Source organism: Atractosteus spatula, chromosome 4, assembly GCF_055471065.1.
Source record: "Atractosteus spatula isolate fAtrSpa1 chromosome 4, fAtrSpa1.hap1, whole genome shotgun sequence".
Lineage (NCBI taxonomy): Eukaryota > Metazoa > Chordata > Actinopteri > Semionotiformes > Lepisosteidae > Atractosteus > Atractosteus spatula.
This window is the reverse complement of record NC_142709.1, coordinates 10,285,591-10,298,292: the sequence shown is the minus strand read 5'-3', so window position 1 is coordinate 10,298,292 and position 12,702 is coordinate 10,285,591. Positions and strand designations below refer to the sequence as shown.

Here is a 12,702-nt window from a genome sequence, read left to right as displayed (position 1 = left end):
CTGCTATAAAAGTCGGGAAGTCAAAAAAACTTTTAAACTACTAGCTTTAAAACTAAATTTTTTTTTTAATGATTATCAACATGGAACTCTCTGAATCTACATGCTTTTGGTCATAAACATTCTGCATTATCTGAATTACATTATTTAATAATAAGCTGTATGTTTTTCTTTTGTTATTTTGAGACATCAGTTCCCGAAGAAGTCAATTATATTTCCTTAGCCAGGACTGCAACACAGGCCTCCCTTGCTCTACAGTCATTTTATCTTCTGTACTCATTAAATTGTTTTTTACCAATTCATTTCTATATAGTCATTATACTTGATTGCAAACAGAAAATTGCAATAATTGGAGACTGCTATGTAAAGGCATTTTTATCTTTTATTGTTAAGAAAAAATGATTTTTTTTTTTTTAGATGTTACATTGTACACAGTGCAACAAAGGGGTAATAGAATATAACCTGACGGAGCCTAGTGTTTTTCCTTTTTGTCTTTGGACAGGCCTGGGCAAGACCAAGAGGAAGACAAGTGCTCGAGATGCCTCACCCACTCCCAGCACAGATGCTGAGTACCCTTCTAACGGCAGCAGTGCTGACCGCATTTATGACCTCAACATCCCTGCCTACGTCAAGTTTGCCTATGTCGCCGAACGCGAGGATGAGCTGACGCTGGTGAAGGGCACCCGGGTAACGGTGATGGAGAAATGTAGCGATGGTTGGTGGAGGGGCAGCTATGGAACCCAGGTGGGCTGGTTCCCCTCTAACTACGTGGTGGAGGAAGGGGATGAGGCCTCAGCTGACTCCCCCAGCTTCCTTTCCTCGAGACAGGGCGCCACAGTCAGCAACGGCCAGAACACCAAAGTCCTCCACCTTGTCCAGACTCTGTACCCCTTCAGCTCCGTCACTGAAGAGGAGCTGAACTTTGAAAAGGGAGAGACCATGGAGGTGGTGGAGAAACCCGAGAACGACCCCGAGTGGTGGAAATGTAAAAACTCCCGGGGACAAGTGGGCCTGGTGCCCAAAAACTATGTGGTCATCTTGAGCGATGGCTCTGCCTCCAGCAGCTCCCACTCTCCTCAGATAAGCTACACTGGGCCCTCCCCTACAGGCAAGTTCGCTGGCAAGGATTGGTACTATGGAAACATCACCCGGCATCAGGCGGAGTGTGCCCTCAATGAACGAGGGGTGGAAGGGGATTTTCTTGTCAGGGATAGCGAATCTTCGGTAAGTAGTGTGCTGGGTAAAATAAGGAGTTGATGGAAATCAGGGACATACCACAGCTACATTAGTGAGGTCAATCTGTTTACATACAGCAGTAATTAGATGATTCTCAGATTTTCTTCCCGCCCGTTTGTTGAGAATAACATGTTTTTGCTTTCCTGACATATACACCAAATATCAACAATGGCATATAGACTATGCTATATAATTACTTTTTAATGCATTCAGTTAATAAAAGTAATATTTTTTTTGTAGAAGGTACACTCATATTCTATTGTACAGACATGCCTATCGATACATTCATTATGTTGATTAACAATAGTTAATCTTTTTGAAGGATTATAGGCAAATAGTGTGTGTGGCCATTGCTGAAGGCAATGAAACTGTCCATCTGTGATACATGCTTTGTACCAAATATTTCTGTCCAGTTCTTCTCATAAAGCCTTTACATGTATGTGCCAGTTCCCTGGTTTCTGACTCCTAGACACTACACTTCATTCCAGCTCCACTCATAAATCTTACAAATCTTCAGCAGGGCTCAAGTCTGACAAGCGGGTTATCCACAACATAAAGGTCACATTCCCATCTCTGAAGAAAGCCATTGTTACATGAGCACCATGAGTATGAATGTTGGTGTGCTGGAATGTGTCACATCAGGATGAACATATTGGAAGGGCAACAAGTGAGATCCCAGGGCTTTTTTCAATGTAGCACCATGTAGTCTGGTTGCCATTAATCAGTGCGAGTGGAGTTCTGTAGTGCTTGACTTCCCTGACCAGACCATCACTTTTAAAACCTTGCCATTAATTGGTCTGTTATTCACACCAATGTGCTCATCATTCTGCACGTTTATGTCATAGTCACTGACACATAACCTTGATTTATCATTAAGAAGGCCGTGGCTCCACTGCTGATAAATTCATTTGAGGTGTTGAACATACACATGGCATAAAGTCTTATTTTCAAAAGTGGGGTATATTGGTCCTCTCTAAGTTTTTAATTTCTTCATTTTCACCTGGTTTCAGTCATAGGTCAGTCACCTGTGCAGTCAGGGTTTAGTGCTTATATAGCGGTAAAGCCTCTTGAGTGCATCACAGTCAGTTGTGAATGATCAATAATCAGTTATACCAAAAATGTTTAATATCCAAAATCTATATACACTGTATCATATTTTTTCTCAAACCATAGTCATGTTTTTCATAAATTTCAAATTAGCTCAGCCAGGATATGACCAATTCAAGACCAATTCAGACAACTGCTCATCAGCCAGCATGGCAGTTTTTTTAGCACATAATATAAAATAATATCATATTTCCTCAAGGAGCATGGATTGTAATTTTGATAAGGCCTTCAGTATGCTGGAGAGTAAAACTGTGCTGTAAAAAATTTCCAGAACATGACATTAAGAAATGGAATGTGTAGAATCTCAATTTCTATACACCTTTCTTCCAAAACAACTAAAAACAAGAATGCTGAAGATACATTAGAGTGAAATTTTTAGGGAGAAGATGCTTGGGGTTTAAGATATGAAAATTCATAACTGGTCTCCGAGTAGGATTCTGCTGTACATCCATTCCTTTTCTAACCACTTCATCCAGTACAGGGTCACGGGAGAGCCGGAGCCTTTCTCAACAAGCCACAGGTGCAAGGTGGGTATACACCCTCGGCAGGACGCCAGTCCATCACAGAGCACGCGCACTCACGCACATCTAGGGCCAGTCTTCTCAGAACCTACCAGTATGTGTTTGGACTATGAGCGGAAACTGCAGTACCCAGAGGAAACCCATGCAAACACAGGGACAATATAAAAACAACATAGAGAACGCACCTCAAGTCCAGAATTGAATCCATGGTCCCAATACTGTGAGGCAGCAATACTAAGCACTGTGCCAACATTGCATGGCATTTGTGGCTTCTACTTTTTACTTACTTTTTAAATTTTCTGCTCTAGAAGATAAAAGATCTATTTATGGAAAATCAGGAACTCTTTAGTGGCTCACCCAGTAAAAACACTGCAGTCATAGCAGCATATAAAATCTACCTGGAGACTGTTAAACAACTTGGGTTATTCCATTTGCCAGGTGTGGGTGGGGACTCAGAATGGCTGTGTGTGATTGGTGGAATGCTATCAGTGACAGATGCAGAGCAGGATGTTTTGGTTACAGTCCAACAGCACATCTCTGTAACATGTTGCCAGCAGGACAGATCATGATCAGCAAAAATTATGTATCACATTGTTAGCGCTAAAGGTCTGTCTTTACATTTCGGTTTCACAAGGTGAAAAGGTGTTTTTGTGTTTTACATTGCCTGAAAGTTGTACTTCTTTCTCAGGTATTGCAGCAGAATGACAATTTGATAGCAGCCTGTTCTTCCCAACAGGGAGGCTGGGGCTTGAGTACTATAAATGGTGAAAAACGATTGCCAGTGGAGAAATAGAAAACATTTATTCTTTGCATTGCAGGAGCACCCTGCTGTCTGCTTTGGAAATACTTTACCACAGAGAAAATATATGTCAGGAATTAGGACACTTTACAATTTATCTGCTGCTTTTGAATTTTTGTGTATCAGTGAAAAACTAAATGTCATCTTCATCTTCATTTCTCCCTGAATTATTTTTAAATAATTTGTGTAGAAAATGTTGTCTTCAAATTGCTCAAGACAATACATTCATGTGTAATTTCTGCTTCCTCTGCTCTTTGATAACAAAAAGAATTTTATAACTTTTTTTTTTCTTGCCACAGGAGAAATTCCTGTGACTTCGGTTTACATGTTTCATGTTCCACGTTCTGTTATGAGCATTAATACCCATTGCATTGTCTCAAAGCTTTAGGGCTTATAGGTTGTGTACTCTCTCTAGATGCCACTAGATGGCATAGATGCATTTTACATTAAGCTCCAAAATCATTATTTTCATTTGACAAAAACCATCAGAATTAATAAATGTGACTGCAGTGGTGAAAGAAGTCACATTCTTTAACTGGGCAGTGATATTAATCTTTTTTAAATAGAAATGAAAGTTTAGAATGTTCCTTAATGACTCTTTTCAAATGACAGTTCTTTTACTCTACTGGCATGTCTATGTGCATGCCACAAATTTCAGTGATAGAACACTAACTTCACGTTATTCTTAAGGTGGTAGTTAGAATGTGTGACTTTTAAACTATGTATGTTCTTCCTGTGTTCACATGGGTTTTCGCCAGGTGCTTCAGTTTCTTCTCACAGTCCAAAGACTGTAGGTTAAGACTGGTAGGTTAACTGGCTTCTGGGAAAATTGGCACTGGTGTGAGTTTTTGTCTTCATTTGCCCTGAGATGGACTGGCATTTGTCCAGGGTGTATTCTGCCTTTTGTCCATTGCTTGTCAGTGTAAGCTCAGGCTCCTCCGCAACCCTGAATTGGAAGAAGCCATTAGGAAATAGTTGAATGAATTGAATTCTAAACTAAGAATGCTTTGTTGCTCGCTGCTGTGATACTGGAAAGTACAACTTGACTGGTTCATAACTGACCTTATGGATTGATTTTAAGTATTTTTAAAGGCTCAGAATTAAACATGCACATCATTTTGAAGTAAACTAATTTTTAAAACAATCTTAAAATAAATGCTGTAACATTACTGCTCTTTATTTGACACTGCCAAATAATGGGGTTTTTTTGTTAGATTTGGAATAAATGTAGCTATGATTTACGTTCATTTTGGTTGTTTAACGTTCAATAATTAAATATGTATAAGAAAACAATGACAAATAATTTTAAATTAGGGGTTTAGTAGGTTAAAGTCATGGTAATGTGGCAGTTAGTCCTGCTGTCATTAAGGTTTTGGGCTTGGTCCTGATCCAAGGTGCCTTCTTTGTGAAATTTGTATCTCATCACTTTGACCATGTGGACTTTCTCACGGTCCACCTTTTCCCTCCCTTTAGTCCAAAAAATGCAGTGTAGGTTCTCTGGTATCTCTAAATATCACCACTTTTAGTACCTGTGCCTTGTGTGAGACTGGCATTCTGTCCAGGTTGTCGCCTGTCTTGTATCTATGGTCTGATGGGCTTTTGCTCACCACAGCCATATATTGGACCTACTAGTGATTAAAAATGGATGAATGAATGTAATAAGTGAGAAGTATAAATGGTTTGCTATTTAACAAATTAATGTATAATCTTTAAAGGCCAAGATTGTGTGTACATCATATACTTTAACTAATTGATCTGTAATTGGAAAAGTACAGTAAATGTTTCATGTCTTTGTATCTGTTTTTTCTCTCTCCACAGCCAAGTGATTTCTCTGTATCACTCAAAGCATCAGGAAAGAATAAGCATTTCAAAGTGCAGCTTGTAGATGGCGTGTACTGCATTGGCCAGCGGCGCTTTAGCACCATGGATGAGCTGGTGGAACACTACAAAAAAGCTCCTATCTTCACCAGTGAACACGGAGAGAAGTTATACCTTATCAAACCTCTGCAGTGACCCAGGCTCTGGAATGGGCCTACATCAGGCCTGTCACAGCTAGAAGCCTTAGTTCTGGACTTTCACTTTTACAGAGCAGAGCCATTTCTATACACTTTAATTCTGTTTTTTATTGCTATTATTTAAACAAATAAGCAGACAGGAAAACAAAACTGGGGCTCATAATGAATGATTTAGCTCTGTTAGTGGCTGTTTGTCCTTTTTTATTGTTTCTATGCCCAATTGTCCTTCAGTTCTTTTGAACTTATTTAACCTTTCCCAAGGTTGAAAAAAATGTCTTCACTAAGTGACCATTTTAAGCACTCGCTTTATGCCTTGGCTGAGAGCTCCTTCTGTAGATGTTGTGCTTAGGACGTATTGAAAAACTGGGGAGGAGAATTTCACAATCACAAGACAGTGTTAATCCGTTTCAAATTGCTCTCACGCAAGCAGGTTTCCTTTAGAGACTGTCAAATGGCACCAAATGCACTGAAGCTAAAGAAAAGGAAAGCCTATAGGTAAATCAGTTGTTGCTGTGAATTCTGCAGTTTTTGCTTCACAGGTAGGCAGTCACAAGAACCTCTAAGCTCTCTAATACCAGTGAGCAATAAATGCATATTAACAGTCCAAAGTTATGATACAACTGATTTTACATAGATTAAAGATTGTAGAATGAATCTGCCTAAATCTTAGAGGGGGAAATGATTTTGCCAGAGAGAGGTCTCAAAGTTGCATAGAAAAAAAACTCAAAAGTGAGTTGAGAGTTGAATGTTTGTTGTACAACCAAATGTGCCACCCACATAACGTGTGTCCCTTTTGCCCTACTGCTTGTTTCAATTAAATAATTATGTATTTAATTCTGAGAGTAATATGTACCTGTAGCTGTGGACACTAATAAGAATCATTAAAAAACATTTTATTATTTACATTGGGAAAATACCTGTTTACCAACAAAACGTCGTTGACATTAAGAATTCTCAGCTGTTTTAAAAAAAGTATATGTCTGAATGTTCTCGAGCATAATTATTTAATTCTTATTTCCACTGTATGTATATTTAAAAATAAGGTGCATATATAAATTGTTTAGATCCAGCAACAATGTACTGTACTTAAGACAGTGTGTTGACAACTGAAATACATTGGTTCAATTAAAATTTTGCAAAATAACTTGTTATATTCTATCACTATTCTTAGCCACCCATTGAGAAGTGACGTGCATGGTGTTTATTCTCTTGGATATTAAACATACTTCAGTGGTATGTGTGTTTGTTACCCTAAACCCCCCAGATGGGTGATTAACAGGTGTTTACACGCATGCATGTGTTTATTTGTTGGGGAACGCTGGGTAGCGTAAGAAACCTAGTTTGCATAGTAACATCAGGTGCTATTATCATTTGCCCTTAGGCAACCTCTGTTTTTGAAGCACCTGAAACATCACATGATCTGTCATTGGGTCTGTAGGGTTGTAGAATCTCACTGTCCCACTAGTCTGCTCTCTATATGTGACAGGGCTCAGGCCAATGAGCACATTTGAAGAAGTGACATCACCCCCTTGAAAAAGAGTGTTGAATTATACAGTGGTAGAAGACTGGCCCCGATCAACTGTGATTTCAGCAGGAAGAATGCAAAGTTACTTGTTACATATATACCCATTGACAAAATATTTTATTTTGAGGATAAAATTCCCTTTATTTTCATAAAAGCATTTTATCCACCTTTTGTTTAAAAAAAAACTATGTGCAGATGTGTAAGGCGATCGAGGCCCTTTTTTGGCCTAATTTAGGACTGTCTTCTCAAACCATTTTCTCCTCATTTCTAAGAAAATGTGTTGTTGATAGTTTGAACACACAACACTGGAATGTAAAATCAATCCTTGTGATCTGTCACATTATAAGTTACAGAATGACATCACCCCCTCCCGAAATCTAGAGAGTGTAAATGTCTGCTGCGGCAGAGGACCTGTCTGGTGTGGTGGAGTCATACGCTTGGAAATTGAGTTATGTGTGGTTGGAGAAGCAAAGGAGAGCCTCACTCGTTATATGTGGTAAAATCTTCATGTGATGGTGAGGTGCTGGAGCAGTGCTTAGAGATCCCACTTAGCAGAAAGTCACAAATTGAGAAGAGAGCTCTGGAATATATTAAGCAAACCTTTTGTCATTATTTGACTGAAGGAGAAACACAGTGTTCAAGGTTCAAGGTTACCACATTCTGTAGATTGATATGCACATGGTAAAACAGCTAAACTAAACGATGCATGATGAAATGTGAAGATACAAGTTCTAGATATATGAAAATATATTAAAAATAATTGATCAAGCTTCACGGTAAATTAAATGAGTAAGTCTTGCTCAAATTTGGCTCATAATATGCCCTAGCATTAATAGACCAACTAATCTCTAATTTCTCCATTCATTTCCAAATTGATGCCAGACTTTCCCTGGAATTCACCACCCTAATTTTCAACTCTTCTGCCCCCTATTCACCTCAAAACTATTTCTAACATTTTTGTTCCCTACAAGACACCTCCAATTGTAAAGGAACAAATAATAGGTTTATTCCATGCCGAAAAGAGAAGAAAGAAAACACCACGTTTCAGCTGTGGAGCCGCCTTTGGGTGCGAGAAAGACAGGGCAGACAGCAAAGATTAAATAGCATAGTCTTCTATGCTATTTATTGTTGCTCTGTTTGAAGCATATCAGTTTTTAATCAGTAGGTGGCAGACTTTCTGTAGAAAATGGAAAGATTATGACAAATGTTGAAACCTTTGTTAAACTTTAGTCTGGTGTATTTAACTTATGCAGCTGGTAATACATCTTTATAATGCTCATGATCTCATTTTGTTAGAGGAGGAGTAATACTAGGAGAAATACTTTGTCTTGTGTATGAGCTTAGTTGTTCGGTAAAAACCCTTTTTTTGTGAAAATAAAAATAATTAAAAAGTAAATCATTTTGCCCTCCCTCCAGAAAATTTCCAACCAAAGTTGGTAAAATTAGACAACTATGATAGAAACTTTCTGATTAAACATTTTCACCATTTTAGTAGTGTTACTCCCCAATGTCTCATCCCCTAACACCATGGATCCAAGCAGCGAAGAGCTCCATAAGAATGTTTATACAGGACAGGATCCAATGAGACCAGGGAATGTCAAGGCTCTCAATGCAGGGCTTTTAGCTGCCCTATAATCCGATCTATAAGAGATCTATAATCCGGGCATTATGGATTCCAGCCGGTGTCATGTCAGAATAGCTGACTATGACTTGAATACCTCAGGAAGTGCCACCTCATTAGCTTAGTGCCATCAAGTGTAGGACAGGATTAGTTAGCCCAGGCTCTCTCAGCTCTCAGGCAGCAAGTGAGTGATGCACATCTGTAGCAATTGGTGCTGAATCTCCAGTACAGGGCTGCATAGGTAGTGACTTGATTCTCTCCCGTGTACAGCTGCAGGGTTCAATGGTGTGAGTAGATACATTGTACATATATAAAAGATACCAAATCAGGTGGGTGTATGATAAAAGTCAATTCTAAATGTTTTAAATATATACACTGGGAAGAAAATGTTGTGGATCATTCCATAGTGACCCAACAGAAGAGTGCATTTCATCTGGACCAACAAGTTCCTTTTCTAGGTAATGACAGATGCTAAAGGTTTGTATTAGGCCTCTAACAGAAAACAGGAATAAAAGAGGACAATCCCTTGTTTTACATCAGTGATTCCAAAGTTCATGTACTGGATATGTCACCAGTGGTTTTCAACCTTTATTCTGGTTTATTCTCAAACTTTTCATTTTTTGACCATTTTTGAGCGACAGCCGCGCGGCTTAACAAAAACTCCAAAATCTGGCCAAATTTCTTTCTCGAGGAAACAGCAAAACAACACTTTTCCTGCATTTCAAAAGCATCCTAAAGCACAGCAAATGCATCAGAAAATGTCTAGTTCTTTCTCAAACCCTAACCCTACCTCGTGCACTTCTGGAACACACATACAGTACTGGACTGTATCAACAAACAAGCTTTCCAATAATGTATTCAAAACGTCACCTGGATGACTCCCAACTAATCAGAAACATTTAAAATAACATTCTTCGTTATAATCAATATATCTGCACTGAATCTGTTTTAAATTTCCAGTATTTTGCTTTTTCTCACCTGCTCCTGAATTGGCGTATAAAATGAACATGTCATGTGGCGTTTGCAGGATAGCATTACAATTACCGCTACGCTGGGGCTAAAAGTATCTTTGCATTTGGCATTAAATGCAAGAAACAAGAGAATTTCACATGCAGAATGAGTTTTTCAAACTTTTCATTTTTTGACCATTTTTGAGCGACAGGCTTAACAAAAACTCCAAAATCTGGCCAAATTTTTTTCTCGAGGAAACAGCAAAACAACACTTTTCCTGCATTTCAAAAGCATCCTGAAGCACAGCAAATGCATCAGAAAATGTCTAGTTCTTTCTCAAACCCTAACCCTAACCCTACCTCGGGCACTTCTGGAACACACATACAGTACTGGACTGTATCAACAAACATGCTTTCCAATAATGTATTCAAAACCTCACCCGGATGACTCCCAACTAGTCAGAAACATTTAAAATAACATTCTTCGTTATAATCAATATATCTGCACTGAATCTGTTTTAAATTTCCAGTATTTTGCTTTTTCTCACCTGCTCCTGAATTGGCGTATAAAATGAGCATGTCATGTGGCGTTTGCAGGATAGCATTACAATTACCACTAAGCTGTGGCTAAAAGTATCTCTGCATTTGGCATTAAATGCAAGAAACAAGAGAATTTCACATGCAGAATGAGTTTTTCAAACTTTTCATTTTTTGACCATTTTTGAGCGACAGCCGCGCGGCTTAACAAAATCTCCAAAATCTGGCCAAATTTTTTTCTCGAGCAAACAGCAAAACAACACTTTTCCTGCATTTCAAAAGCATCCAGAAGCACAGCAAATGCATCAGGAAATGTCTAGTTCTTTCTCAAACCCTAACCCTAACCCTAATTCGGGCACTTCTGGAACACACATACAGTACTGGACTGTATCAACAAACATGCTTTCCAATAATGTATTCAAAACCTCATCCGGATGACTCCCAACTAGTCAGAAACATTTAAAATAACATTCTTCGTTATAATCAATATATCTGCACTGAATCTGTTTTAAATTTCCAGTATTTTGCTTTTTCTCACCTGCTCCTCAATTGGCGTATAAAATGAGCATGTCATGTGGCGTTTGCAGGATAGCATTACAATTACCACTACGCTGTGGCTAAAAGTATCTTTGCATTTGGCATTAAATGCAAGAAACAAGAGAATTTCACATGCAGAATGAGTTTTTCAAACTTTTCATTTTTTGACCATTTTTGAGCGACAGCCGCGCGGCTTAACAAAAACTCCAAAATCTGGCCAAATTTCTTTCTCGAGGAAACAGCAAAACAACACTTTTCCTGCATTTCAAAAGCATCCAGAAGCACAGCAAATGCATCAGGAAATGTCTAGTTTTTTCTCAAACCCTAACCCTAACCCTACCTCAGGCACTTCTGGAACACACATACAGTACTGGACTGTATCAACAAACATGCTTTCCAATAATGTATTCAAAACCTCACCCGGATGACTCCCAACTAGTCAGAAACATTTAAAATAACATTCTTCGTTATAATCAATATATCTGCACTGAATCTGTTTTAAATTTCCAGTATTTTGCTTTTTCTCACCTGCTCCTCAATTGGCGTATAAAATGAGCATGTCATGTGGCGTTTGCAGGATAGCATTATAATTACCACTACGCTGTGGCTAAAAGTATCTTTGCATTTGGCATTAAATGCAAGAAACAAGAGAATTTCACATGCAGAATGAGTTTTTCAAACTTTTCATTTTTTGACCATTTTTGAGCGACAGGCTTAACAAAAACTCCAAAATCTGGCCAAATTTTTTTCTCGAGCAAACAGCAAAACAACACTTTTCCTGCATTTCAAAAGCATCCAGAAGCACAGCAAATGCATCAGGAAATGTCTAGTTCTTTCTCAAACCCTAACCCTAACCCTAATTCGGGCACTTCTGGAACACACATACAGTACTGGACTGTATCAACAAACATGCTTTCCAATAATGTATTCAAAACCTCACCCGGATGACTCCCAACTAGTCAGAAACATTTAAAATAACATTCTTCGTTATAATCAATATATCTGCACTGAATCTGTTTTAAATTTCCAGTATTTTGCTTTTTCTCACCTGCTCCTCAATTGATAGATAGATACTTTATTGATCCCGTGAGGGAAATTGCAGTGCAACAGCAGCTTAACACACACAACACAGCCACAGTGTAACGAATTATATAATAATAGTACAATACATACAATACAATACAAGAGTTACTCACAGTCAGGACGCACAAGAACAAACTAGAACAGAACAGTACACAGAAAATCGTATCACACTCATATCACACATATGAATATAAATATAGATGTAACTATAGATATAAATATAAATGTATTGCACAGGTCCCTGGCATATATTGCACAAAAAGTGGTTGTAAACGGGAAAAAGAAAAAGAAAAAGAAAAAGAAAGAGAACAGATGTAGCAGTAGATGTGTAGATGCGTTTAGTCCAGAAACAGGTCACTGTCGATGTTGCCTCTGCCAAGACGCAAGGTGGATGCATTGTACAGTCTTATGGCAGACGGCAAGAATGACCTCCTGTAGCGCTCCCTGTCGCACCGTGGATGAATCAGTCTATTGCTGAACGTGCTCTTCATTCCTGCAAGCCTGTCATAGAGGGGATGGGAGAAGTTGTCCATGATGGCCTCTAGTTTGGACATCATTCTCCTCTCAGCCACTACCTCCAAGGAGTCCAGGTCAAACCCAATGACAGAGCTTGCTCTCCTGATGAGCTTGTTCAGCCTTTTGGAATCTACTGCTCTAATCCCAGAGCCCCAGCACACCACTGCGTAGAAAATGGCACTCGCTACCACCGACTGATAGAACATGTGTAGCATCTTACTACACACATTGAAGGACCTGAGCCTCCTCAAGAAGTAG

At 38.8% G+C, this 12,702-nt stretch overlaps 1 protein-coding gene across 3 annotated transcripts in view; it reads left to right on the top strand.

Moving 5' to 3' along the window:
* LOC148835798 (cytoplasmic protein NCK2) overlaps positions 1–6,817 on the top strand; it is a 90,292-nt gene extending 83,475 nt beyond the window's left edge. For 2 of the 3 annotated variants that reach the window (XM_088913023.1, XM_088913024.1), the window contains exons 3-5: positions 500–1,221; positions 2,817–2,867; positions 5,479–6,817. In XM_088913023.1, coding sequence (XP_088769149.1) covers positions 500–1,221; positions 2,817–2,867; positions 5,479–5,673 — 968 coding nt within the window. In that variant the 3' untranslated portion in view covers positions 5,674–6,817. The remainder of the gene's footprint in view (positions 1–499; positions 1,222–2,816; positions 2,868–5,478) is intronic. The other variant, XM_088913025.1, reaches the window with a different exon arrangement.
* The last annotated feature ends 5,885 nt before the right edge of the window (positions 6,818–12,702 follow it).